The 27517-nt window shown below is 39.0% G+C and overlaps 1 protein-coding gene across 1 annotated transcript; it reads left to right on the top strand.

Moving 5' to 3' along the window:
* The first annotated feature begins 491 nt into the window (after window positions 1–491).
* Window positions 492–25239, top strand: LOC124789428. The gene is made up of 2 exons (XM_047256772.1): window positions 492–634; window positions 24654–25239. The coding sequence occupies exon 2, from the start codon at window positions 24824–24826 to the stop codon at window positions 25166–25168; it is 345 nt and encodes a 114-aa protein (XP_047112728.1). The 5' UTR covers window positions 492–634; window positions 24654–24823; the 3' UTR covers window positions 25169–25239.
* Window positions 25240–27517: the final 2278 nt, after the last annotated feature.

Below are 27517 nucleotides of genomic sequence, written 5' to 3'. Positions count from 1 at the left end.
GTGCATAAACTGAAACGCACAATGTAGATTACTTCACTACAGGAGATACCCGGCAGTGAGGACTTGAAATGGAAGATTTAGAGGGGCGTGAGCTGCATCAAAGTGGACGTAATGCCAGTGAAGGCAAACCTGATCAATTGGGACCTTATTGATAAACATGACAACAGATGTGATTTTCACGAATATCTGGATATGAAACATCTCCTGACCTGTACTAACTGTCCAGTAAATGTACACTCAGTGAGTTATGACAAGGAAGCAAAGAAACATTGAACTCAGCCCAGTTTGGGGCTGAAAAACTTTGACCTCTAGATTCAAAAAAGTAAAGTAAAGTAAAGTATGTGTTGCAATGGAGACAGATATTTCATGTTTGTGTACATTGGAGATTTGTCTGTCATTAACACATGTGGTGGTAGTAGTAAATTCTGTTTAAAAATAGCTGGGCAATAATTTCTTGATTTTTCACAATAAAGGATGGCAGCCAAATTTCTTGATTTATTTATTTTTTCAAGGTTTGGAAAAACCATTTGACCAAAAGTGTAGAGCAAAAAGACAGCATCAAATGAAGGAATTTCAGTATAGCAACTAGGAGTTGCAGTTATTTTTACAGTGCTATGCCAGTGTGAAAATGGTGGTTAGTTTAAACATTTTCTGTGACATACTTATGTTAATAAAGTGGTGGCTAGTCTGTGTGCAAGAGCATACTCATTTTTCATTTACGCTGACCATTTTATGAGATACTGAAACATGAAAAATGGACAAGTGATAGTTTCAGACATGTGATAGTAGAAGAGCTGTGTGATAACCCAGCTAAGTTCGATACATATGTATGTGATGATTTAAGTCTGTTTTGTTTTACAACCAAGTGAATTCCATCTATTTAAACAAGAAAGGAGACCTCGCAGGATAGATGATCACCTCGGAAGAATTTTTAAATTTTTTTCTGTGCTATGATTTGTTTTTGATATATGCATGCTTTGAAGTGGCAGACACTTATTAAAATAAAAAGAAAATAATAATACATTAAAAAAAGGTTGTACCTTGGAACATGCCATAATTTACATATACCATTCTCTATAACACCCATTCATCACTGATGCTGACTGGGTTATGATATATATTCTCTCTGACATGTAAATAACTCAGGAATTTACCTTTACAGAACGTATGAAGGCTATCAAGAACACTCATGGTCACCCATGATTCATCACCTATACTAGACAAAATACACTATTCAATACTTAAAATGTTATCGAACAATGTCTTGTGGATGATATTTACAGTACTTGACAAAGTTTGTTTATTGGGACATTGATTATGATAGGAAATGCAGTTTTAAAAATGAGGAAAAACGTCTGCTGTATTGTTGTACAGACCAATTGTCTTGTCCTGCACGGGTAAAATTCTTGAGTGCATAATTAAAGCAGGACTGAAAGGTTAGTTAGGTAACAACTGTCCTGTGTGATCAACTTCCTTAGTTAGTGTTTTATGACTAATAGTTAGATGGAATTCACAAAGTTCTTTTATTTATTATGTAATTATTTTTATTCAAAATGTAGAATCTTAAGTTCATTTATTGAGAAGATTTTAATTATTTGGGGTGTTAATACACAAGTGGTTTCATGTACTGCATCAGTATCTTGATTTCTTAGTTTTGAGTTAGAAAAAAGTAAATTTGGATTGATAGTGGCGCATTCTGCCAAATACTATTCAATGGGTGTTAGGTGGAAGCAAAGTTACATTCATTGTATTTCCTGGTATCTCGTAGCTTATGACCATGCTTCCATTTTTTTGCTATTTAAGAAATGCAGATTTATTTATTTATTCTGTATCCTCCTGTGTGAAAAGGCAGCATATGTGCATGCAGGAAACTCATTAATTGTACCACATCTTTGACAGGTTTTGTTATTAGGCCACTGTTATATACAATCTGTACTTCTGACAGTGTATTAGTTTTGCCAGTGAAGACTTTTCCCTCATAAAATCTTCTTGGGTCAACAGCTGAGTCAATGTGTCATTATCTGGCAATGTTTCAGCAAGTTTCTTACTTGCCATCTTCAGGCGAAGTGTTGGGTTCATGTCTTGTCCAGGTCTTTATAGCCGCTGGACCACAGGCTCCTCTGCATCCTCGGCACCGGTTGGACCGATAAGGTGTGATTGGAGGGGTCGCGGGGGATGGGTCATGGTGTCTCGTCTCAGTGTGGCCTGTTTATTCCATCAGCTGCCACCGCCTCGCCTCCGTCGGTGCACTCTCGTCATATTCTTGCTATTGTTGTGTTCCGCGCAGTGCTAAGTTGGAAGCCGATCCTTGTTGACCATTTTATCATTGGCTCATATCTCCACTGCCGGTTTTTCCAACGTCCTGCAAATAATTCATGTCAGTATTCTACAACTGTGATGTATTAAATTGGTGATTCACTAGTATTCACACCTGTCAGCACCTGCCTTCTGTATAATTGAAATTCTTGAACCTTAATAGTATTTTCCTTGTGTCATATGTATTGCACACCAGGTGGAAATTTTTTTGTGATGACTGGGTCTTCGAAGGATCTCACTAATTCTGAGGGAATGTTGTCTATTCCAGGCTCTTTTTTTCCACTTATGTCTTTTAAAGTTGTCTGTCAAATTATTCTTGCTGTACATCTCATCTTCACCTACTTCATCTCCTCTTTCTATAATATTGTTCTCAAGTTTTTTTCCCGTATACAGACCTTCTATATAATTGTTCCACCTTCTGGCTTTCTCTTCTTTGCTTAGCAGTGGCTTGCTGCCTGAGCTCTCCATATTCATACAGCTGTTTCTTTTACCACCAAAGGTCTTGTAAGTTTTCTATCTTTCTCCTAGTCATGCATGATTGTGCAGCCTTGCATTTATTCTCTAGCCATTCCTGCTTAATCGTCTTGCATTTCCTGCCAATGTCATGTTTTTATACATATGTATTCTCTTTTACTTCCTTCCTTCATTGCACTTTGCTATTTTTTCCTTTTGTCAATTAAATTCAGTATCTTGTGTGTTATCCAAGAATTTTTACTAAGACTTGGCCTATGTGATCCTCTGCTGCATTCGCTATTACATCTCTCAAAGCTATCCATTTGTCTTCCATCATATTCCTTTCCCCAGTCCAAAGTTGCCTAATACTCTGTCTGAAACACTTGTCCAGGTCCCATCACTTTTAATTCATACCTTTTTGCAGTTTCTTCATATTTAATCTTAAGATCACAACCAATAAATTATGGCCAGAGTCTACATCTGTCCCTGGAAACATCCCACAATTTGAAATCTCTGTCTTTCCAGTACATATTACGAGGTGCATTCAAGTTCTAAGGCCTCCGATTTTTTTTCTAATTAACTACTCACCCGAAATCGATGAAACTGGCGTTACTTCTCGACGTAATCGCCCTGCAGATGTACACATTTTTCACAACGCTGACGCCATGATTCCATGGCAGCGGCGAAGGCTTCTTTAGGAGTCTGTTTTGACCACTGGAAAGTCGCTGAGGCAATAGCAGCACGGCTGCCATGGAGAGTGTCTTTCATTGTTGGAAAAAGCCAAAAGTCACTAGGAGCCATGTCAGGTGAGTAGGGAGCATGAGGAATCACTTCAAAGTTGCGTAACATTAGCTCGATGTGCAAGTGCATTGTCTTGGTGAGACAGCACACGCACAGCCCCTCCCGGACATTTTTGTTGCAGTGCAGGAAGGAATTTGTTCTTCAGAACATTTTCGTTGGATGCACCTGTTACCGTAGTTCCCTTTGGAACCCAATGGGTAAGGATTACGCCCTCACTGTCCCAGAACATGGACACTATCATTTTTTCAGCACTGGCGGTTACCCGAAATTTTTTTGGTGACGGTGAATCTGTGTGCTTCCATTGAGCTGACTGGCACTTTGTTTCTGGATTGAAAAATGGCATCCACGTCTCATCCATTGTCACAACCGACGAAAAGAAAGTCCCATTCATGCTGTCGTTGCGCGTCAACTTTGCTTGGCAACATGCCACACGGGCACCCATGTGGTCGTCCGTCAGCGTTCGTGGCACCCACCTGGATGACAATTTTCGCATTTTCAGGTCGTCATGCAGGATTGTGTGCACAGAACCCACAGAAATGCCAACTCTGGAGGTGATCTGTTCAACAGTCATTCGGCGATCCCCCAAAACAATTCTCTCCACATTCTCGATCATGTCGTCAGACCGGCTTGTGTGAGCCCGAGGTTGTTTTGGTTTGTGGTCACACGATGTTCTGCCTTCGTTAAACTGTCACACCCACGAACGCACTTTCGACACATCCATAACTCCATCACCACACGTCTCCTTCAACTGTCGATGAATTTCAATTGGTTTCACACCACGCAAATTCAGAAAACGAATGATTGCGCGCTGTTCAAGTAAGGGAAACATCGTCATTTTAAGTGTTTAAAACAGTTCTCATTCTCGCCGCTGGCGGTAAAATTCCATCTGCCATACGGTGCTGCCATCTCTGGGACGTATTAACAATGAACGCGGCCTCATTTTAAAACAATGCGCATGTTTCTATCTCTTTCCAGTCCAGAGAAAAAAAATCGGAGGCATTAGAACTTGAATGCACCTCGTAAGTCTGAAATAACCCAGTGCCCCAGGTCTTTTTCTCATATACAGTCTTATTTCATTGTTTTTAAGTCAGGTGCAGCGATTAAATTATAGCTGTTGCAGAATTTATTCTCCCCTCCACAGTTCATGTACTCCTAGTTCTTCCTGCTGTTCCTACTATTGAACTCCACCACCCATTACAATTACTTTTTTGTCTTGCTTAGTTATCAGAATAATTATCTTTGCCTCACCTTATAACCTTTCATTCTGTTCATTGTCTGCAACCGAGTGACGTGGCACACTGTTTAGCACACTGGGCTTGCATTTGGGACAACATCAGTTCAATACCCATTCTCTGTTTCAGGTTTGGGTTTTCTATGATTTCTTGTGGCGTGGCTGATGTCCTTCCCCACCCTTCCTTAATTTGAGCTTGTGCTCTGTCTATAATGCTCCCCCGGGGGCTTACATCTCTTTTGTGAGCATGTGCTTGGTCACCACTGTGCCCCAGCCTTTGCAGCACTTCATCTACGTGGATACTCTGCAAATCACATTTAAGTGCCTGGCAGAGGGTTCATCGAGCCACCTTCACAATTCTCTATTATTCCAATCCCGTATCGCACACGGAAAGAATGAACACATATCTTTCTGTACAAGGTCCGATTTCCCTTACTTTATCGTGGTGATCATTTCTTCCTATGTAGGTCAGCGTCAACAAAATATTTTCGCATTCGAAGGAGAAAGTTGGTGAATGGAATTTCATGAGAAGATTCCTCCACAACGAAAAAGCCTTTGTTTTAATGAAGTGCATCCCAAATCCTGTATCATTTCAGTGACACTCTCCCCCGTGTTTCGCGACAATACAAAACATGCTGCCCTTCTTTTAACTTTTCGATGTACTCTGTTAATCCTGTCTGGTAAGGATCCCACAGCGCGCAGCAGTATTCTAAAAGAGGACGGACAAGTGTATTATAAACAGTCTCCTTAGTAGATCTGTTATATTTTCTAAGTGCCCTGCCAATGAAACGCAGTCTTTGGTTAGCCTTCCCCACAACATTTTCTATGTGTTTCTTCCAATTTAAGTGGTTCACAATTGTAATTCATAGATATTTAGTTGAATATAATAATTTAGATGTGACTGATTTATCATGTAAACAAAGTTTAACAGATTCCTTTTAGCACTCATGTGGATGACATCACATTTTTCATTATTTAGGGTTTATTGCCAATTTTCGCACCACACAGATATTTTTTCTAAGTTGTTTTCCAATTTGTTTTGATCTTCTGATGACTTTACTAGTCGATAAATGGCAGCGTCATCTGTAAACCGGAAGGACGACGGTTCAATCGCGCGTCCGGCCATCCTGATTTAGGTTTTCCGTGATTTCCCTAAATCACTCCAGGCAAATTCCGGGATGGTTCCTCTGAAAGGGCACGGCCGACTTCCTTCCCCATCCTTCCCTAATCCGATGAGACCGATGACCACACTGTCTGGTCTCCTTCCCCAAACCAACCAACCAACCATCTGTAAACAACCTAAGCCGACTGCTCAGATTGTCTCCCAAATTGTTTATATAGATAAGGCACAGCAGATGGCCTATAACATTACCTTGGGGAATGCCAGAAATCACTTCAGTTTTACTTGATGACTTTCTGACAATTACTATGAACTGTGTCCTCTCTGACGAGGAATCATGAATCTCTTTCCGTGCTGCAAGTCTGTCATCCTGCTATTCTTTTTTCCCTCTCTGCCTCTCTTTTGGGTGGTCTTCTTGGTGCTGATTGTACTTGGATCTGGTTTGTGTTTTGGACACTCATTTTCCTACCTAATGGCCTTCTGCAACTTTCGATAATTAATTAGACAGTGTCTTAGTTGACTCTGACTTGCCACTTCTTTTCTAAATTTTACAGAAATGTGGATGGTGCAGGGAAGGTCAACCAGTGCAACATATATTCCACCTTCATGCTTCTTTACCTTGTCATCCTTCTTTTTGCAGTGGTACTATGCCCAAAAACCAGCACGGTAGCCATTCCATTATGGGGGCAGGAGTGAAGGTTGTCGGGTACCTGCATCATGGTAGTGCCCTGACCATGCAGAGACCACACTGTTGGTGCCTTAGCTGAAACTCCCTACGCAAGCTAAGGAGTGGCTGCCAATCATGGCTGGGGCACGGGGACTCCAACCAATGGTTTACTGACCAGGTAACTATTGCCGTGATTGGGTGGTGGCCTTAGGGAGAGCCCCTGTTCAAGAGTCGGTGATGCCAGGCAGAAGATTCACACATAAAGTGAATTAAACTGTCTTCTGCTGGTGGCAGTCTCTTCTGAATCTGCTAAATTACAGTGCAGATAGGTGTGATCCCAAAATGTCCCCTTCCTTGCCTATGCCATTGGAGGAACATATGGCTCAGAGATAAGGCAAGAAATATTCTCCCCCCCCTCCTCCTCCCTCCCCCCTCCCCAAATGTGATATTTTCTTGGTTGGACAGGGATTCTTATTTTACTACAATGTCATTCTTTGTTGAAAATCTCGAGGGCAGGTTTGGGGAAGTTGCAGTGATTTAAAAAGTGAAAAGTGACTCCATTCTGTTTAAAACAGTCTGACCTGTTCAGTCACGAGCACAGCTCTCACCGGCGACGAAGGGGGTGATATTCCTGTCAGTATAAATTCCCACATAAAAGTTTGAATTTGGTACAGGGTGTCATTTTCCATGAAGACCTCTTTTTACAGGCTGATGACGAGTTGGTGCTAATTGGTATCGATGAGTGGTGCATTTTATGCATTGTTTCCATTGGCAGCCAAAACACGACAGAGTGAATACTGGAGCTTTCGTCTTGGCCTTTGAAGGTGACTCGTTACCTGAGAACGGCAAGCCATATACTCCTCCTCCCATGGCGGTGCTACAAAGGTTTACGATTTGGATACATGTCTTCGCATTGCAACGATGGCCCTCTGTAGGCATTGTGGTTATTTAGTTGCACGTGAATGCTCCACTGCTCCTTCCTTCATCTGTGTCAACTGTTGGGAACACCATTCCCCCTGTTCACCAGACTGCACTGTTTCCCAGTGTGAAAAGAACATTCCAGAATACAAGAGCCTTGACCATCTCACATATCGTGTGGCCAAGAAGAAATATGATCTCCTATATCCCATGCATATGGCAATGACATTTTCCACCCTCACAACGATGACATCCTTTTTAGTGACTACGCCATTGCCCTCCGTGTCTTCTACATCTGGCCCTCGGGACCGGCCGAGTACGCCAGCTACCCTGATGGTTTTTCTTAAGTCCTCCTCCTTCTGCTTTCCCCTGTAGCCCTCTTTTTGGAACATCGACTCCCTGTCTGCCAGGAACGTCAGTTCCCAACAACCAGCTGGAGAAGCATGTTCTCCTCTGGCACCCCTTACCAGAAAATAGTCCCTTAAAACATTCCCTTCCCAAGTCTCTGCTGACCTGCAAGCAGATGCCAGCTGGTGGCTGAAAGAGCTATAGGTTGAGCTCCTTGGACTTCACATCCCTCCTCTGTCCCAGAATCTGGGGCAGACATTCCTTCAAAGATGTCTAAATCATCTAAGGTCAAGAAGAAGTCCTCCAAGGAGAGGGAGATTCTGATGGCCCCTGTGCTGCCAGACTTTGTTTGTTCTACCTTTGTATCCAGAGCAGTGTTTCTCGTAGCCCATAAGGCTGCAGGCATCCTCCCACGCTCCCACCACACACCCTGATTCTGAACAGATGTGTATTGATGGTATCTTCTAAGTGAGTGGCACCAGGCAACACTGAAGCATCATCTATCTCCTTGGTTCTTTCACGCCCCTACAGGATACTGATGGCAAGACCCTCCAGTGAAATGGTAGCAGTTTTTTCTACCACCTGGCTGAGCTATGATATCTTTTGTGTGCTTCCCCCATTTTTTTTTTCATTGTCCTGCAGAAAACTTGTTTCCCAGCAATGCAGACCCCTACCCTCCCTGGATATCGGGCCTATTTTAAGAATCGCACTGGCTATGAAAGAGCATCAGGTGGTGTTTGCATATATGTTCTGGACTCTTTCTACAACAGACATATGCCACTAAACATGACTCTGGTGGCCATGGCTGTTCATATCAAGACATCTATGGAATTTACCATCTGCCATATGTATCTCCCTCCCCAACGATGAAGTGTCATCACTCGCATGAGCGTCCACCCAGATGGGCTCTCTCCAAAGCTGATTGGGATGCTTTCACAACTGCCATCGCCCCTTTGGCCCCTGCCACATGGAGGTATTGATGTGGTTGTCCACAGCACAAGGGCAGCCATTCTGCCTGCAGCTGACTCGGCAATCTCCTTTCCTTGGGATACCCCTGTTGGAAGACACTACTTGGGTACCCCCACCCCCCCCTCAGCCCCCATCCCCTCTTCCCCCGAAATCACTGTGGCCATTAGAGATCACAGGCGGGTTCTCTAATGTCATAATGGCATCCTTCAATGGAGCACCTCATTGTTTTGAATGGCTCCATGCCCAGGTCCACCACCTTATAAAATGACAGAAATGAGAATTCTGGGAGCAGTATGTTGCTACCATTGGGCAAAGATTTGATGCCTCTGTGGACACCAGTACCCCATGGGTGTACCTGGTATCTTTGTGAATGGTGATGTCTATCCAGACATTGTTCCTAAACATTTTCCTTTTCATTATGCATGAGCTTATGCAACTGAGAATAAATCAGCTTGCATTTTGCGTCCTCAAACACCAGATAGAGTGACTTTGTTTACCATTCGTACACATCTTCTAGAACCTTATAACGCTATGTTCAGTGATTGGATATTCCTCAGTGTCCTAGCCTTTGCCCTGATGTGACTGCATCCACAGCCAAATGCTCAAATGTTTACCAGTGGATTGCCAACATTACATCCTTGCCATGTATCTAGAGCATGGGTGAGTTCTAGTCTCAGTGATGAAAAAGCGTGATTGTCCTAGTACTGAAACCGGGTAAACACCCACTTTAGAGGGACAACTGTCTCCCTATTACCCTCGCCAATGTTCTCTGCAAGTTGCTCAAACCTATGATGAGCGGGTGGCTGTGTTGGTACCTTTATTCCTGAAGTCTTTTGGCTCCGTCGTAGGGCAGTATCACCAAAGCCATTCTATTGCTTACAGATTGATCTGCCTGGAGTCTAAATTCGGACAGCTTCTGCCTGAAGTCAATATCTTATTTCTGTCATCATTCACATGCGTAGGGCTTATGAGAACACACAGTTTTACCACATCCTCTCTGCCGTCCGCATGTGGGGCCGCTGGGGCCAACTCCTGATTTTTCTCCGGAACTTCTTGTCTCACCATACTTTCCAGGTTCAGGTTGGTGCTTCCTGTAGTATTCTCCATTACCAGAAAATAGATTTCCACAGGGCTCTGTATGGTTGTGCCCCTTTTTCTAGTGTCTCTAAATTAACCAACTGCAACTGCGAGGGTCTACAGTGTCACCCTTCCTGTTGCTGATGACTTCCCCCCCCCCCTCCCACCCCTCCCCCCCCTCCCCCCCCTCAAATGTGGGTGTTGCTGAAAGCCAACTGCAGGGTGCCAGGGTGCTATACAGAAGGTGCAGTTGTGGTTTCTCACCCATGGCCTCCAGTTTGTGCCGCAAAGACATGTCATGCACTTCTGTTGCTGTCATATTGTCTGTCCCCGACCAGAACTCTACCTCGAGGAGCAAATGCTCCATGTAGTGGAGTCTTATTGTTTTTTGGGATTAGTCTGCTTATGTGGCTTTCCCAGCTTCGCCAGCTTAAGAAAATGTGCTGGTCACACCTTAATGATGTTTACTGTGTCAGTAACACCAGTTGAGCTGCAGACCTCTCTACTCTTTTGCATCTCTACACAGCTCTGATCCCATCATGTCATGATTATGCAAGCCTGATGTATGGCTCAGCTTTTCCTGTGGATGCTGGACTCAATACACCATTGTGGGGTCCAGCTTCCGACAGGTGTCTTTCAGGCCAGTGCTGTGAACAATCTATTCACGAAGGCTAGTGTGCCTCCCTTATATCAGGCGTCATCCACTGCTGCTCAGCTACGCAATACACATTTGCTGTTCCCCAGAGTATCCAAACTGACATGTCCTTTTTGCTGGTAGGGAGATCTACTTCCCACAACAGAGGCCAATATCTGGGGTGACGATCGCAGTTCACATACAGAGTCTCTGCTCTGTACTCCATCTTTCCTCACTGTTGCCTCTTGTCAGGGAGAAATTACATGCGCCCCCATGGTGTGTACCCCCCTCCTCGGATTCACCTTGACCACTCCTTTGGACCGAAAGACTCAATAGACCTAATTGCTTTTCACCGCCTGTCCCTAGACATCCTTGATGAATTTCCAAGCTCACATGTGGTCTACGCTGTTGGTTCTATGGTTGGCAGGCGAACCAGTTTTGCCTGCATATGCAGGATGCAGTGAACTGTCCTCCCTGGTGAACAGATGCAGTGTATTAATTGCTGAATTGGTGGCCATTGCTCAAGCCCTCGACCACCTTCATTTTTGCACTGGCAAGTTTGTTCTTAATCAACAGTGACTCCTTGTGTAGTCTTCAGACTGTCAATCAGTGCTACCCTCGATATCCATTGAGTGTGACTATCCAGGATCTCCTGTATGACCTCCTCCCCGCTGGATGGTCAGTTGTCTTTGTAAGGACTCCTCCTCATGTTGGGATCCCAGGGAATGAACATGATGACCAGATGTTCAAGTTGGCTACCAGGATGCCGACTTCAGAGATGGGGTACTGGAACCAGACCTTCAGTTGGCTCTAAGCCGAAAATTGTTGATGGCTTGGAATGCAGATTGATGTGCCCTGGCTTCTCTGAATAAACTGTGAACCATAACTATGTGGCAGTCTAAACTTCGATCTTCTCCCAGGGAATGTATTGTCATCTGTCAGCTGTTCAGTGCCCACACATGGCTGACCCACGGCCACATCCTCCTGTGTGAGGATTCTTTCCACTGTCGGTGTGCAGCCTGTCTGATGATGGTACAATCCTGCTGGACTGCCCTAATTTGGCCACCTTACAGTGAAAACTTTTTAAACTGCTTACATGTTACCTCTTAATTCTGGTGCTAGAAGACAATGCCAAAGCAACTGATTTGGTTTTATTTTGTACCCATGAAAGTAATTTTTACTAATCTCTGTGACGTGGGGCAGATTAGCCTCATCAGTCACTTGGGGGATTGGAGGAGTGCCTCCTAGAGTGCTGCAACCTGAGGGGCTCGTTGGTATCGCCTGGCTCCTGCCCTTCCCATGTTTTTAAATCTTCTTCATTCACATCTGTTGTTGGTTGACAATCTTGTCATCATTGTTGTCTATCCTGAGATTTTATTTTGTCTGTGTAGTTAGTTCTTTTATGGTAATGGAGAGTGTGGAAGCACTGGTCGTATGCAGAGGGTGTGTGTCCAGCTGCATAACGTGTGTAAGGGGTAAGGGGCCTCCAGCTGCTTTCTAGGTGGGGCATCTCTCCCACCTTCATCTTTTACCCCCCCCCCCCCCCTCTCTCACTCTTCTACTTACTTCTTCTATCTCTTGAGTTCCATGATTCAAGGGTACAATTGAGTCCATTGCGGTTTGTCTTCTGTGTCCTTCCTCTCTAGGAACTAAAAGGATTAAGGGATCGATGACCTCATATTTTGGTTTCTTAAACGTCATCAGTCCATCCGTCTGTCTCTAATGACATCATTGTCAACAGAAGTTTTAACTTCTTTCCTTTTACATCACCTGTTGAGGTAGTTGGCACATAAACCTGTGTTACAGTGATGGGTGTTGGCTATGTATCTATCTTGGGCATGATAATACATTGACTATGCCATATTCATATTTTCTTACTCGGTATTACAGAATTTATATTTCTTTATAAGTCAACAACAGAATTTAAGTTATGAAACAATTACTGATTTCCCCCTATAACAAAAGATATTAGCTAGGTGTAGTCAAAATAAATTAGGAAATTGATGACATACATAAAACTAAGCACAAAACTATATCTGGTGTTATATTCTTTAAAACTGAGGGCCAACATTTCTCTTATATGAAAATTCAGATTATACCCATGTATGTTAATGATAATTAGTCAAAAATGAAAAAAAAATTAATTTAAGGAGTCAGATGGCAAAACAAGAGAGGAAGTAAAAATATCCTTGCTTGCTTTGTCGCATCACCTCCTCATTGGATTGACCAGGTAGATACTGCAAATAGCTAATTGGCAATTCAATTACTACAAGTGAAGCTAGAAACTGGGTGTAAAAATCTACACACAAAAATATTACATAAGAAATCTTACCAAAAACAACTGTACATATGTTTTTCCAAATTTAAACTTACATGAACTGGCCATACGAAAATCCCCATACAAAATATTACCATACAGTGTACGTGGTGTTTGTAAATTAATATCGGGGTTTTAACGCTTTGTAATATTTATTACATTAAACTTACAGTTATAAATGATACATCAAATGAAAGAGAAACTCAAACAGTTGTGTTTGGCACCAGTGCACATGCGCAGCGCATAATGTTTCCACCACGATCCGCTAGGTTGGTTGAACTTCACTGTACCCAAGTACCAAATAGGCCGCAAGAGGCCCAATGACAGGACTTGCTTTGCATGGCCTCCATGTTCACCCGACCTAACACCATGTGATTTTTTTCTTTTGGGGCTTCATCGAGGATCGTGTGTATGTGCCTCCACTACCAGCAGACCTACCTGAATTAAGAAACAGGATTGAAGCAGCTGTTACTACAATCACTGAAGACACACTTATCAACATTTGGGAAGAACTCGGCTATGGACTTGATGTGTGCCTTGTGACAAATGATGCGGTCATTGAACATTTGTAAGGTTCTTGGTAAAACTGTTTGAGTTGCTCTTTCTCGTGACATATCATTTATAATTGTAAGTTTAACGTAATAAATATTATAAAGTGTTAAAACCCCAATATTCATTTATAAACACCCTGTATTGTACAATGTCACAAAATATCTACAAGGTATACTTTTAATAAAATTTAGGCACCTTCGTTGTAAATTGTGTCCTTTTTGGGTAACCAAGGATTACATTCTAAGAAACATATCACTTTATACAAGTCCTATTTTACTCAAAAAAAAAAAAAAAAAAAAAAAAAAAAAAAATCCTCATGGGTTGTATAAAGTTAAATTATACTGCGCATTGCAGTTCACTTTTTAGTTCAGTTGCTCAGTGTTTAGTATTTTTCACAAGCACTTTCACTTTTTTAATGAGCTTTAACACACTTTCTTACCAAGTCGTCCACACCTTGAACAGATCCTAGTGGCAGTTAGTACGGAAATGCTCTTCTATCAGTTCTCTTGGAGGTGGTTCTCCACCAACTTCATACATGAAAAAAATTAAATGATAAAACACTAATTTAGTACATTCACTTTTACTTCTAACTAAATATAAGGAAAAAATGTTTCACACTAAGAATGATAGTCATTACTTCATAAATAGATACATTACACAGTTCTTGTAACATCACAATAATTAGCACTAAAATTGAGTATAGTACGAAAGGTGTGGACTAATAAAATTTTAAAATCAAGTGCACATTACACTAAAAAGCATTACTCTAAGTCATAACTCTGTCTGAAACTGGTTAAACTTGACTTTTGTTGCTTTCCCATTTGCAAAATATCATCTTAGTGTCTAAAATATGTACATTACCTCTAGCACAAACTCAAGATGTGCACTAGCATAGATTTACTAATCATTACGTTATGAAAAAAATTGTGTTGCTATCACATAACTTAATTACTACTCAAATCAAAATTAAGGGGATTGTCCCACTTCTCTACTCAACTCTGAGCACTACTCCCATTCAACCAGAAAATTAAATCCTCACAAAATGTTACCAAATAGTTGACATGTCAGAAATAATCAGTCTAGCACCACAGTTATCAGTCAATCAGCAAAGTTACTTTTCTTCATTCCAGTATTACCGCTTTAAGCTCACAATTCCTCAGAACATGAATAGAAGTTTTCAGGTAACCTATAGATTTGATAATGCAGCATTATATGACCTCACTAAAATTTTGCTTTTTCTGTTAAGTCCTCATTCCCAGCTGCAGTGTCATGGATTGCACAATATACGTAGTACTCAGTGTTGTCTAGTTCAAAATTAGATCAGCAATACAGTTACACAACGTTTGTTTGTGTACAGTTACCTTTTTCATTACTCAAACATGTCTGTCAGCTACATTATTTTATTTACATTTCTTACCTAATTAGCTAGTGGAGTTATTCTCAAAAAATATCCCTACTGCAGAGACAGGCACCCTAACTATTAAGACCCTAACATTATTCATTATTTTATTATTTCATTATTGCTTCGTTGTTGTTGTTGTGGTCTTCAGTCCTGAGACTGGTTTGATGCAGCTCTCCGTGCTACTCTATCGCGTGCAAGGTTCTTCAACTCCCATTACCTACTGCAACCTGTATCCTTCTGAATCTGTTTAGTGTATTCATCTCTTGGTCTCCCTCTACAATTTTTACCCTCCACGCTGCCCTCCAATGCTAAATTGGTGATCCCTTGATGCCTCAGAATATGCCCTACCAACCGATCCTTTCTTCTAGTCAAGTTGTGCCACAAATTTCTCTTCTCTCCAATTCTATTTTTATTGCTTCATTATCTAATAAATAAACAACTGTTCTGCTTATCCAATGCAAAACTGATTTTACTGAAAAAACACTCCACAGTTACAGATCCTTATGCTAAGGCAAACCTAACTCTCATTACCGATCAGACAAAATTGCCACTTAGGAAAACTATTCTTTCACTGTATTCTATCAAATTGCTTGAGATTCTAGCCTGAAAGGCAATACACATACAAATCTTGCTTATCTTTTTGTGTTGTAATATTAAAAAACATATAAAAATATAGGTATGTGAGTGGAAAAAAAATTAAAGGATAGTACAATTGCATTATTTCAAATATTCTGCTTGTACGAATTTAGGCTTTCGGTCTTCCTCTCTTACATTTCAATTGTAGATGCAGGCAGCCTACTTCAAGTACACAAATGCGTGTCAAAAATAAGAAAATCCTCCTTGTTTGATTCCATATCACTTCAATAAAGAATACTTAATACTGATATCAAGTCTTCTCTTATTTTGAAATGTGTGTGGTACAAAACACTCATAGCCCCATCATACTCCGAGCAGCACATCTTAACAGAACTTCTACATATGAGAGAGTGAGAAACAAAATCATGTACAAAGAAAAAATGAATGATGATTTTTTTTCATTTGTCCTCACCTTACCGCATATTCATATTCATATTTGCTGACGCTTATGCTCGATCGCTGTTTAACTTTTTTTTGTTTTTAATAAATTTTCACTTTACCATATCTGGGTGGGGGGGTTTCACCATGTACCTACACACTTGCCACACATTACTCCAGGCAACTATGTCTAAAGTTGTAATTCCTTAATGTCAGAAAAGGCTGTACCATGACACACTTCTATAAGTAGATAGTTATCTCCATATACTGATTGCACCAAACACAAACACTTGTATTATACCACAATTAATATTAAGATCTAGTATTCAAGATGGTTTATAGTACATGTTGCCTCTGCTGCTGCACCAAATTGTACTAATTTCACATATGAGCTGATTACTTCAGACGTTCATTATAGTTCTCACATAATCTGCACCTTCTCCTCCACGTATGCTGACACCTTTCATTTTCTGTTTACCTTACCTCTTTGTTTAACAGAAATTCTTAAACCATGATACCACTTTACTTTCTTTTATCCTCTTACTCCCTTACTTATCACTAAGATAATATAATATATACATCGATATCACTGGAGAAACCTTTTCTAAAATATTCCCTTTACTAAAGTATCCTGCTGTACAAAATCACATTCAAGTTGAAGAAAGAATGTCTCTGATTCAGTTATAAACTACAGATAGGATAGGAGAAGAGTTTGCCTGCCTCTGGAAACATGAAAAATGAGACAGACAGCTGGGGTAAGCATTATTGCCACATAATGAATCCAGCACAGAATGGTGAATCCCCTACTTACTTGTAGGCCTTACCTCTAGGTCAATGCACATTATAGTAAGTTCCAACTCTCCTTTTACAGGATAAACATTGTTGCATGCACCATAATTCAACTTCTCACTAGAATTAGAATTTACACTTGTCTTACTAATATCATTTACATTACCCTTATCTGTGATTACAGCACATTTATGTACAAGTGGCTTTTCATCACTACCTGTTGTAGTGCGACCCAGAACTGGAGCATTATCTGTTTTAAAATTTTTGATCCAGAATTAAAATCATCTCCTCAATTTCTTTTATTTGAATTGCTCCTACCACTCTCTCTCTTAATTGAATATTGTCATCAAAATTCCTCCTACGATCTTCCATTGAGGACTTCACCCTCTCCACTTTATCAACATAATTCATGAAATCACTAATATTACCCCTAGGGGCAGGTACAAGCAATTATCTAACTTTTTGAGGCAACTTAGTTTCTAAACCATTAATGATTGATTCACTACCTAGCTCTTTGTCCATATTTCAGTTTGTTTGTCCAAAGCTGTCAGAAACCTTTCACAGTACCCTTCCTACTGTCAAATCTTTCTCCTCCCCAAAATTCTCTCAAAATTGTCTGCTGCTTCTCTTTGGACCAATATTCATTTAAAAATGCTTTCTCAAAGCTTTGCCATGAAGAAGAGCTATCAGCTACCTGAGCTGCACATCCATAAGCAACCCCTTTCAAAAAACCTCTCACAAATGACATATTCTCTTTGTCATTCCATGTTTCAGGCAGATCATTAAATTCCCTAATGAAATCCAGTGGATGCACTTCCCCATAAGGTTCAAAATTATTAATTTTCTTGCAAGGACTGTGGACTCTTGCTTTCTACCTCCGCCTTGAAATCATTTTTAATTTGATAGGTTTGGTTCTCAAGTTTAACCCTATTTTCAGCACAAAATTTCCCGGCTGCTTTGACTTCATCTTTTCACTGTTTTTCAGAAGCCTCCACACTCCTACTATAGTCATCACAAAGCTTCTTTCTCTCTTCTATACATTTACTACTCATTAATGTTAATTTCTCATTAGTATTCTGTACTTCTTTCTTTATCTTTTCATCACAATCTTTCCCTACTGCCTCAACTTTCTTATTTAATTCTGAAAGACAAGAGCTAACTACCTTATTTTCCTTTCTAATTTCTTTCATCAGTTCATTTTTGAAGCTAGTCATGTCAGTTTTAATACTACTAATGTCTACTTTCATACTACTAATGGCTTGTTTTGTATACATACTACTCACAATTTGCCTTAACATTACTTCCAATGTTCCGTCTGTCATAAGCTGTTGCCCTTGCTGACTTTCGCTACTAGAGTCCTTCCTCTTAGCCTTAATGATTTCATTCACTCAGCATTGTTTCTGTCCACTTTGCTCACATCACCATACACTGTAGATGATGCTTTTATCATCCCATTTACAATAGGACTTTCGTCCCCATCATTAAAAGTTACATTCATATCTGATTTATAACCACTATCATCTACAGAACCTGTCTCCAGGTTGTCCCTTGCCTCCTCTCGCACTGTCTTGTTCATTAAGGCCATTCATTATGTATCACTTAATATAAAATGGCTTTTGCTATGAAATTAAGTATTCTTATCCATTCATCTCCTCCTCCTGCTGCTGCTCCTGCTGCTGCTGCTGTGGTTGTCATCTCGATTCATTGTCTGCACACCTGCTGCAAGTTGTAATTCTCTCGGTGAGGCGTCTTGTTATTCCCAGCGGCTGTTCTGATTGGCTGCTCCTGTACTCAATGGCTGCTTTGAGAGAACCCACTCGCTGATTCGCTGCTGTCCAACTGTAGCCATGAAACCCATGCACTGATTGGCTGTTGCATCTCGTTTGTTAAAACTGTACTGTAAACTGCTCTTGAGTTCACTGTTCAAAGTTCGTGAGTCCTAGTTTATTGTGCCCAATTACATAGTCCTCACCTGCAAGGGCACCATATGTGACATTCGCCTGCTTTATTTCTTCATTGATTGTCCTCGGTGTCGACATAAAGCATTGCTATACTGGCTGAAAAAATAGGGGTGGAAGTTCAGCACTGACTACTTTAAATGATGTAGCAGACAAGTGCACATTTGCATTTCACAGTTCTTTACTTTCACTGTTCATAACCCCCCCCCCCCCCCCCCTTCGCCCCAATAATACACAGTTATATGGCCAGTACACTATTCTTTAACTTTCAATAAGTCTCATTAATAAGTTGCAAGCAAACATCAACATACTGCTACAATAGTTTACTGTTGAATATCTACAAGCAGTAAAAACCTAACCACACAGTTCACTGTTCTTGTAGAATAATATGGTATGTATTGAACAGACACTGGCATTGTTTTAACACACAGTCTGTTTGTGTCACACTTATTTCACAGTTAAGTTGATGTGTTGCTGTTCATCTAACCAATACAGGTTCCTCGTCTGAAACGCGGTTGTGAACTGACTGTCTCGGGACCAAAAATCGGTCCTTTATAATTCATCACAGTAATAGGTATTGAAACTATACATTGTTTGCTGTTTGATTTACAGAAATTACAATTAAAACATAACTCATTAAATTAACTGCGTACATCGAAAAATTGGTTCTTTTTAAACAGTGTATTATATCATGAGGGTTAAGCCAAATTATTTTTTTAAATGACAAAATTAACAGATATAGTTATGCAAACAATCCTTTTGACAATACTGGTAATTACTTTGGAATTAATTAAGGGCTGGCTTTGCTGACATTTTTTTGAATAGAGCCACATAAATACTTAAAGAATGCTCATAGTTGTTCCACCAAATGATTATAATTATTATAGAATTTATATTTCTTTATAAGTCAACAATAGAATTTCAGTTATGAAACAGTTACTGATTTCACCCTATAACAAAAGATATTAACTAGGTATAGTCAAAATGAATTAGGAAACTGATGACATACAAAAAAACTATGCACAAAACTAGATCTGGTGTTATATTCTTTAAAACTGAGGGCCAGCCTTTCTCTTTTGTGAAAATGCAGATTATACTCATGTATGTTAAGCGATAATTAGTCAAAAAAAAAAAAAAAAAAAGAAAAGAATGTAAGGTGTCAGATGGTGAAACAGGAGAGGAAGTAAAAATATCCCTGCTTGCTTCATTACACACTGAGTATTAGTACATAATTAGAGGGTTAGTAAAGAATCTCATACTCCAAGCTACAGAATTTAACCAGGTTGTCAGAGAGTTGGGTGAAGCAAGTGACTTCTGAATAACTGGAAGAATGTAACCTTTCAGTTGCTTCAACAAAGGCAATATGTAGATATTCAGCCTATGAGCTTGTGTCTGTATATGTGCGGATGGATGTGTGTGTGTGCGTGTGTGTGTGTGTGTGTGTGTGTGTGTGTGTGTGTGTGTGTGTGTGTGTGTGTGTGTGTGTGTGGGCGCGCGAGTGTATACCTGTCCCTTTTTCCCCCCAAGGTAAGCCTTTCCGCTCCCGGGATTGGAATGACTCCTTACCCTCTCCCTTAAAACCCACATCCTTTCGTCTTTCCCTCTCCTACCCTCTTTCCTGATGAAGCAACCGTGGGTTGCGAAAGCTTGAAATTTGTGTGTGTGTTTGTGTTTGTTATTGTTTCTATCAACGTACCAACGCTTTCGTTTGGTATGTTACAGAATCTTTGTGTTTTTAGATATATTTTTCCCACGTGGAATGTTTCCCTCTATTATATGATTGTTCTTTAGGTGACATTCTTAACGTGAATATCAACTTCTAATCATTCCTAGTTAACTGATATTACATTACTTTGTTTGTGTTGGCTTCAGTACATGACTGAATGTGTTCTGTGTATCATTTGTAGCTTGTTGGCAATTTGACTGAAGTAAAAAAAAAAAAAAAAAAAAAAAAATTGCCTCTGTGGGCTGCAGTAATAACAAACTTTCCTTAATGGCAGATAGTTTCTGCTAGAGTGAAGAGTATGGTTTAGCATATCTTTGGCAGTGGCTTATGTTGGGTATCAGAGACACAACTCACACTAAAAAAGACTACAAACTCTAAGAAAAGTGTAGAATAACTATTAATTTATTCTTTTTGTATTAGTTTTCTAAGTTGAACTGATAAAATGTTAATTTCTGAGGGTGAATTTCTGATCAGAAATAAATACAATGAAGAAAAGAAAAACTATCACTGTTATTTGTTAACCTTTAACTGATTGTCTCAAATTAATATGATCTGAGTGTTTTGTTAATTTTTTCTCCTCCCTAATATTTTACATTTCATGGTAAAAAGACAACTGATCCCATGTAGATTTCTTTGTTATCAGCTTGTCTTATATTTCATTTAAAACCATTGTACATGTATATACACACATGGTTATATGCCAATCTGTGTTTTATGTTGTAGTAAATGTTCATTTTATGAATAAGTGACAGTGTGTTTCTCATGTCCTTTAAAGAAAAGTTCAAGTTTCTCACAGATAAGGAAATCATAGCAGAGCTACTATGAACTGATGATGAACAGTCTATGTCTGCGGATGGTTAAGAAGTTGGAGGTGACACTGTTGACATAAATGAACATGTCATGAATTTAGATATGCCACCCTCTTCATTGAATGAATCTTCAAATGTGTTGCTTACTGAAGATCGCCGCCTGAGTATTTATGAATACGGGCAGACTGACGTAGATTTCTTGGATGTCCAGTCGGCTAACTTTATAAGTTCTCATGGAGAACGTGATCCAGGTGGACATCTAAGAATTGTACAAGTTAGAAATATGCCAGGAAAACATCAGATCACATATGGGCAGACTAAGTGGCAGCTAGAACAAGTTAGTGGAAGACTGAAAAGCATAACATCATTTTTCATAAGGCAGGAACTTTAGGGATGGTTAAAGCAGAAAAGACTCAGTTTGAAATCTTTTCCTTTTATTCTAAAGAAAAATTAATGGATGGTATTGTTACATATCTTAATGCATACCTTGTAGAAGATTGTGGACAGTTTGTTGAATCTTGAGATGCTCAAGATAGAGACCAAGTAGAGATGAATCCTTCTCTGGGTCTTCAGCTAGACACAATAACTTACAAGGGTTCCCATTTCTGTTTCAAAGATCTGTGGGATATATAAGGGCCTGGTGTATTTGTAGTAGCTATGTAGAAGATGCTTTTACGTTGCTATATTTGCTTTGATGGTAAAATCAGTTAAGATGATAGGAAAAATAATAACAATTTAACTACTAGACGTGGATTTATCACACACTGCAAAGGAAATATATGGAGGTGTATAATGCTTGAGACTGTAGAACAATTGATGAACAACTCATTCAGTTTCAAAAAATGTCCTTTCTGACAATATCTACCAAAAAAGTCAAAGAAATACAGCATTGAGGTTTTTGCTTTGGAAGTTTACCAGATGGAAAGAGAGCAACATCTTATCATTCCTATAGCAGGCACTGCCAGTAATGTAACTTGTGTCAGCTGGTACACCAGCATGGCAACTGCAAGAATTCTTTTAAACAAATATTAACCCAAAGTTATTTGGGCATTATGAAAGAATAAACTAGATAACCACCCAGAGATTTTGCCCAATAAACAAAGGAACATCTTCAAACCTGTTTGGATTCACAATAGATGTATCAATGATGTCATATGTTTCAGAGAAGGATATTTTGATGATGACACAGGCTCTCAGGGAAACACAGAAATTATAAAGTTAGGTGGATCAATTAGTTGTGATCATTTATGTATTTATTTATTTAGCAGCTTATGATGTACATCTATGGAGTAAGTCCAAGTACATATTTGCTTTGTCAGTTTTTCAATAAAATACATTTCTTTTACTGATTCTAACTATAGTTTTGCTAAGATAACTATTAAATTTTAGCCACAATATTTCTGGAAATTTATATCATAGTTACAAAGTTTTAGATACTGTAAACTGAATGGATTTTATGAGGCATACATAATCTATGTACCTAAATTACAGAACATTTAATTGCAATAATTCTATACTATGGATCCATCATTTTATATATGTGATATAATACAGTCATATAGCACATACATATTCTAGATCCCGTTTTGTTTGCATTTATAAAAAAATTTAACAGCAATACTACTGTAGAAAACAAAATATTTAGATAAAACAATGCTGTTAAGAAGTTAACGCATTTTACTTATTCTTTTTCACTATACCTGTGTACATTTTTTAATGTACTATGCCTGTTTGCTTCAGTTATTTTTGTTTGAAAGAAATTCTCTGATTGAATATAAATGGGTTTCTAATAGCAGTTGTTTGATTGACTGTTTAAACTTATCCTTCGATTTGGCATTAGTCATGTGTGGTGGTAAAGAGGCGTATGACTTTACTGCCATATAACCACTGCTTCACTCATAACGAGTTGTGTTATGCTGCAGAATTCTTAATTTCTTGGTGTCTCTGGTGAGGTGGTGGTGGACCTCTTCAATTTTGTTGAATTTATCTTTATTATCCCTAGCAAGGAGCAGAATTTTGTATATGTACAAGCTGTAGAAGGTTAGAATCTTTTTTTTTTTTTTTTTTAAAAAAAAAAAAAAAGCTTGCAACTATCTTATGTTCTTTTGTTTCCTATTATTCTAATTGCTCTCTTTTGTAATTTGAATATTGTAATTGCCTCAGTTGAGTGGGCCCAGATTTCTATACCATAGCTCTTTATAGCATTGAAGTATGAAAAATTTACTATGCGCGCATCATCTTCAATTATTAGTGGCTTAATTTGTCTCAGAGCAAAAACAGAACTGCTATATATTGGAAATATGATCTTTCCATCCTAAACAACTGTCCACGGTGATCCCTAAAAATTTAGTGCTTTCAACTACCATTACATCTAGCTCTTGCAAATTTGTCAGTTCACTTGTTTTTCTTTTGTTGTCCCTAAGTAGGATTGCATTACTTTTCTCATAATTTAGAATTAACCTATTCACTTCAAGCCAGTGTTTGATCATTTCAACTGTTTGATTACTTTTACTAATGGCCTCCTGTAAGTTCGGTCTCACAGTTATGCTTGTTGTGTCATCTGCGAAGAGTATCTATTCACTGTCTATGTTACAAGGTAAATCATTTACGTATATAAGGAAAAGGAGGGGTCCTAGAATACTACCCTGTGGCACCCTATGTTTTATATCTTGTAGTTCTGATAGCTGTTTCCCTTGATTGTGTGACACTTCCACTGCTTGTTTTCTGTTCTGCAGAAATGACTTCATGATATCAAGAGCAGTTCCTCTAATTCCATAGTGGTGTAGCTTCATTATTAATATGTGGTGATTGACAATATCAAAAGCTTTAGATAAGTCACAAAAAACACCAACTGGGATTTGTCCTTGATCTAGGCCTGCAGAGATTATATTAATAAGTTCAAATGCAGCTGACACTGTAGATTTTTCCTTCTGTACAGTACAGTGTTGGCAGAACAAGAACAACATTACCATTAGCATTGTTTTTTATTTTATTTATTTATTTATTCATTTATTCAATTAACATGTCTACTCTAATTTTATATGTTCTTAACAAAGTGAACCACATGCAGTGAAGTTACAAGTCAAGACTTTTTGAGGAATATGTTTATAGACATATTAATCGACTATGTTGGCCGGAGAATGAACACAACAAAAAATAAAGTTGCACCTGGCAGAGAGACAAGTGGTGCAAGCCTACAAGAGAGTGAATATAAGGACCAAATAGCAATGTCTATCAGAAGAAGTTGTCACTTGTGTTGGGACAGTAGATATTTCACAGAATGTGTGATTTGTTGCACACATGTACATAAAAATTACACTTTGGTGATCTACTAGTCTGTGAAGAAGACAATAGAGGATAAACATATTTTCATGTAATGTTTTAAATATTATACTCCTCTGTCATAAAGAAAGCAATTATTTGGAAATAAGGAATTTGCATGTCAAATAGATTCAACGTGAATGTTTTCATATCAAAATATCACATGACTACTTATGTTAATATGTATATACTGCTGTTCAGCATGTATACTGATTTCTGTTAAATTTTCAGGTTCATTTTTATGCACTCGCTGTGGAGGCTCATACTCAACGAAGAGTAACCAACCAGACATCAACAATTTGAGTGTGGTGTTGTTCGTCAGTTTATTTGCTATCTGTGTAATAAAAAGTTCACACACAGCCATAATCTGTCTAGGCATATAACATTTTATCACAAATATTATGACTGAAGCTATCAAGAAGCTAATGGAGGAAGAGTTTAACAAGACAACCAATCACATGATCAGGAAACATAAATTCAAAAACATTGAACACTTCAAATTTCTGAGTGCAGTGATAGGGGAAGAAAATCAGACAAGTAGACGCGAAAATGAGACTGTAAATGATAATAGAGTATACTACTCAACATATAAACTTCTAGGGTCTAATCTACTGATAAGGAATACCAAAATGAAGCTGTACAACACAGTCATCAGACCAGTTCTAACCTATGGAGCAGAAACATGGAGAAGAACACCAGCAATGAGTTTTTTTAGGAAAAAATGTATTTATAGTGAGATTTTATGACATAGTTCTGTGGGAAGAGAGGTTCAGATAGACTGCAGCAGCAAGGTTCTTTGGGAAATGTGGCTGGTCTTTTGGGAGAGAAGGGTACATAATTGTAGTAGGGTAAGTGGTTGATATAGAACATATGTTATTAGTGTCCATTAAAAATAAATAAATAAATAAAAAAAAGAAAAGAAAAAGAAAACAGGAGCTTGGACGTACTGAATGGTATTATTCCAGAGCTGGGTTCCTGCTACTGAATGGGATCTAGAGGAGGTTCAGGAAGATCATTAAGATAGGGTAGGTAATAAGAGAACTGTCTACATTGGTCATAGAGTAAGAGAGATAGTGTGTGGAAATTACTGAGCCTGCTTGCAAGGACAGAATAGCTGTGCATATGATGGTGAAATATGATCATAAAGTTGAATGTCACAGAAATATCATATGCAGGCATTCATCATCAGCTCTGGGTGTCCGTGGCTCATGGTCTTGCGGCAGCGTTCTCACTTCCTGCGCACGGGGTCCCGGGTTCGATTCCCGGCGGGGTCAGGGATTTTCTCTGCCTCAAGATGATTGGGTGTTGTGTGTCTTTCATCGTCATTTCATCCTCATTCACTCGCAAGTCGCCGCCCCGCGAGGTGTCTCCCAGCCACTAATGCCATACGCTCATTATTATCAACTCTGAGTGCGAGCTTTCCTGATAAAGACCTCAGTTGTAACATTGCAATTTTGTGAGAGTCCCTGTTGGCCAAATGTCAGATATGTGTAAAACCATTCCCTTGCATTGTGTTACAGATTCTAACTGTTAAGTTCAGCAAGGAAAACGAGAACAAAGTCTACAACACTTATTTCACAGTTAAGTTGAAGCATTGTTGTTGTTCTAACCAATACAGGTTTCTCATCTGGAACTTGGCTGTGGACTGACTGTCTTGGGACCAAAAATTGAGCACTTAAATATCCTCACAGGTGCTCAAACTACACACTGTTTGATGTATAATTACGGAAGTCACAATTAAAACTTGACTAATTTAATTAACTGAATACATGGAAAAATTTGTTCCTTTTAACAGTTTCTTCTACTACATGGGTTAAGTTGAATTATTTGTTTAAACCATTAAATTAACATATATAGTTATGCAAACAATGCTTGTGACAAACCTGTTAATTACTTTTGAATTAATTAAGAGCTGACTTTGCTAACATGTTTTCGAATAGATCCAAATAGATCCTTTAAGAATGCTATTAGTTGTTCCTCCAAATGTTTATAAGTAGTACAGAATTTATATTTGTTTATACATCAACAATACAATTTAAGTTATGAAACTATTACTGGTTTCATCCTATAATGAAAGATTAGTAATAGTCTATAGACTGGTAATAGTCTATAGACCAATAATAGTCAAAATAAATTAGAAAACCAATTACATACATAAAACTAACCACAAAATTAGAGCTAGTGTTATATTCTTTAAAACTGAGGGCCAACCTTTCTCTTTTATGAAAATGGCAGATTATACTCACGTATGTCAATGGTAATTACTTAAAAGAGAAAAACTGAATTTAAAGAGGCAGATAGCAAAACATGAGCAGAATTAAAATTATCCCATCTTGCTTCGCGACGAACTGAGTATTAGTAATAAAAGGAGAACATGTAAAAATATATCCATAAAGACTTCACTAGTTAAGCTAACATTTGCAACAAGTCATATAGTTGTGTTGTTGTTGTGGTCTTCAGTCCTGAGACTGGTATGATCCAGCTCTCCATGCTACTCTATCCTGTGCAAGCTCCTTCATCTCCCAGTGCCTACTGCAGCCTACATCCTTCTGAATCTGCTTAGTGTGTTCATCTCTTGGTCTCCCTCTACGATTTTTACCCTCCACACTGCCCTCCAATACTAGATTGGTGATCCCTTGATGTCTCAGAACATGTCCTACCAACTAGAAGAAGGGAATTCTTCTAGTCAAGTTGTGCCACAAACTCCTCTTCTCCCCAATTCTATTCAATACCTCCTCGTTAGTTATGTGATCTACCCATCTAATCTTCAGCATTCTTGTGTAGCACCACATTTCAAAAGCTTCTATTCTCTTCTTGTCTAAACTATTTATTGTCCACGTTTCACTTCCATACATGGCTACACTCCATACAAATACTTTCAGAAATGACTTCCTCACATTTAAATGTATACTCAATGTTAACAAATTTTTCTTCTTCAGAAACGCTTTCCTTGCCATTGCCAGTCTGCATTTTATATCCTCTCCACTTCGACCATCATTAGTTATTTTGCCCCCCAAATAGCAAAACTCCTTTACTACTTTAAGTGTCTCATTTCCTAATCTAATTCCCTCAGCATCACCCAACTTAATTCAACT

This window comes from Schistocerca piceifrons, chromosome 3 (genome assembly GCF_021461385.2).
Source record: "Schistocerca piceifrons isolate TAMUIC-IGC-003096 chromosome 3, iqSchPice1.1, whole genome shotgun sequence".
Lineage (NCBI taxonomy): Eukaryota > Metazoa > Arthropoda > Insecta > Orthoptera > Acrididae > Schistocerca > Schistocerca piceifrons.
This window is presented reverse-complemented; position numbering and strand designations above follow the sequence as displayed.

Coding starts and splice junctions, on each gene's coding strand:
- LOC124789428 (XM_047256772.1), top strand. CDS start 24,824: ATGACTGAAGCTATCAAGAAGCTAATGGAGGAAGAGTTTAACAAGACA.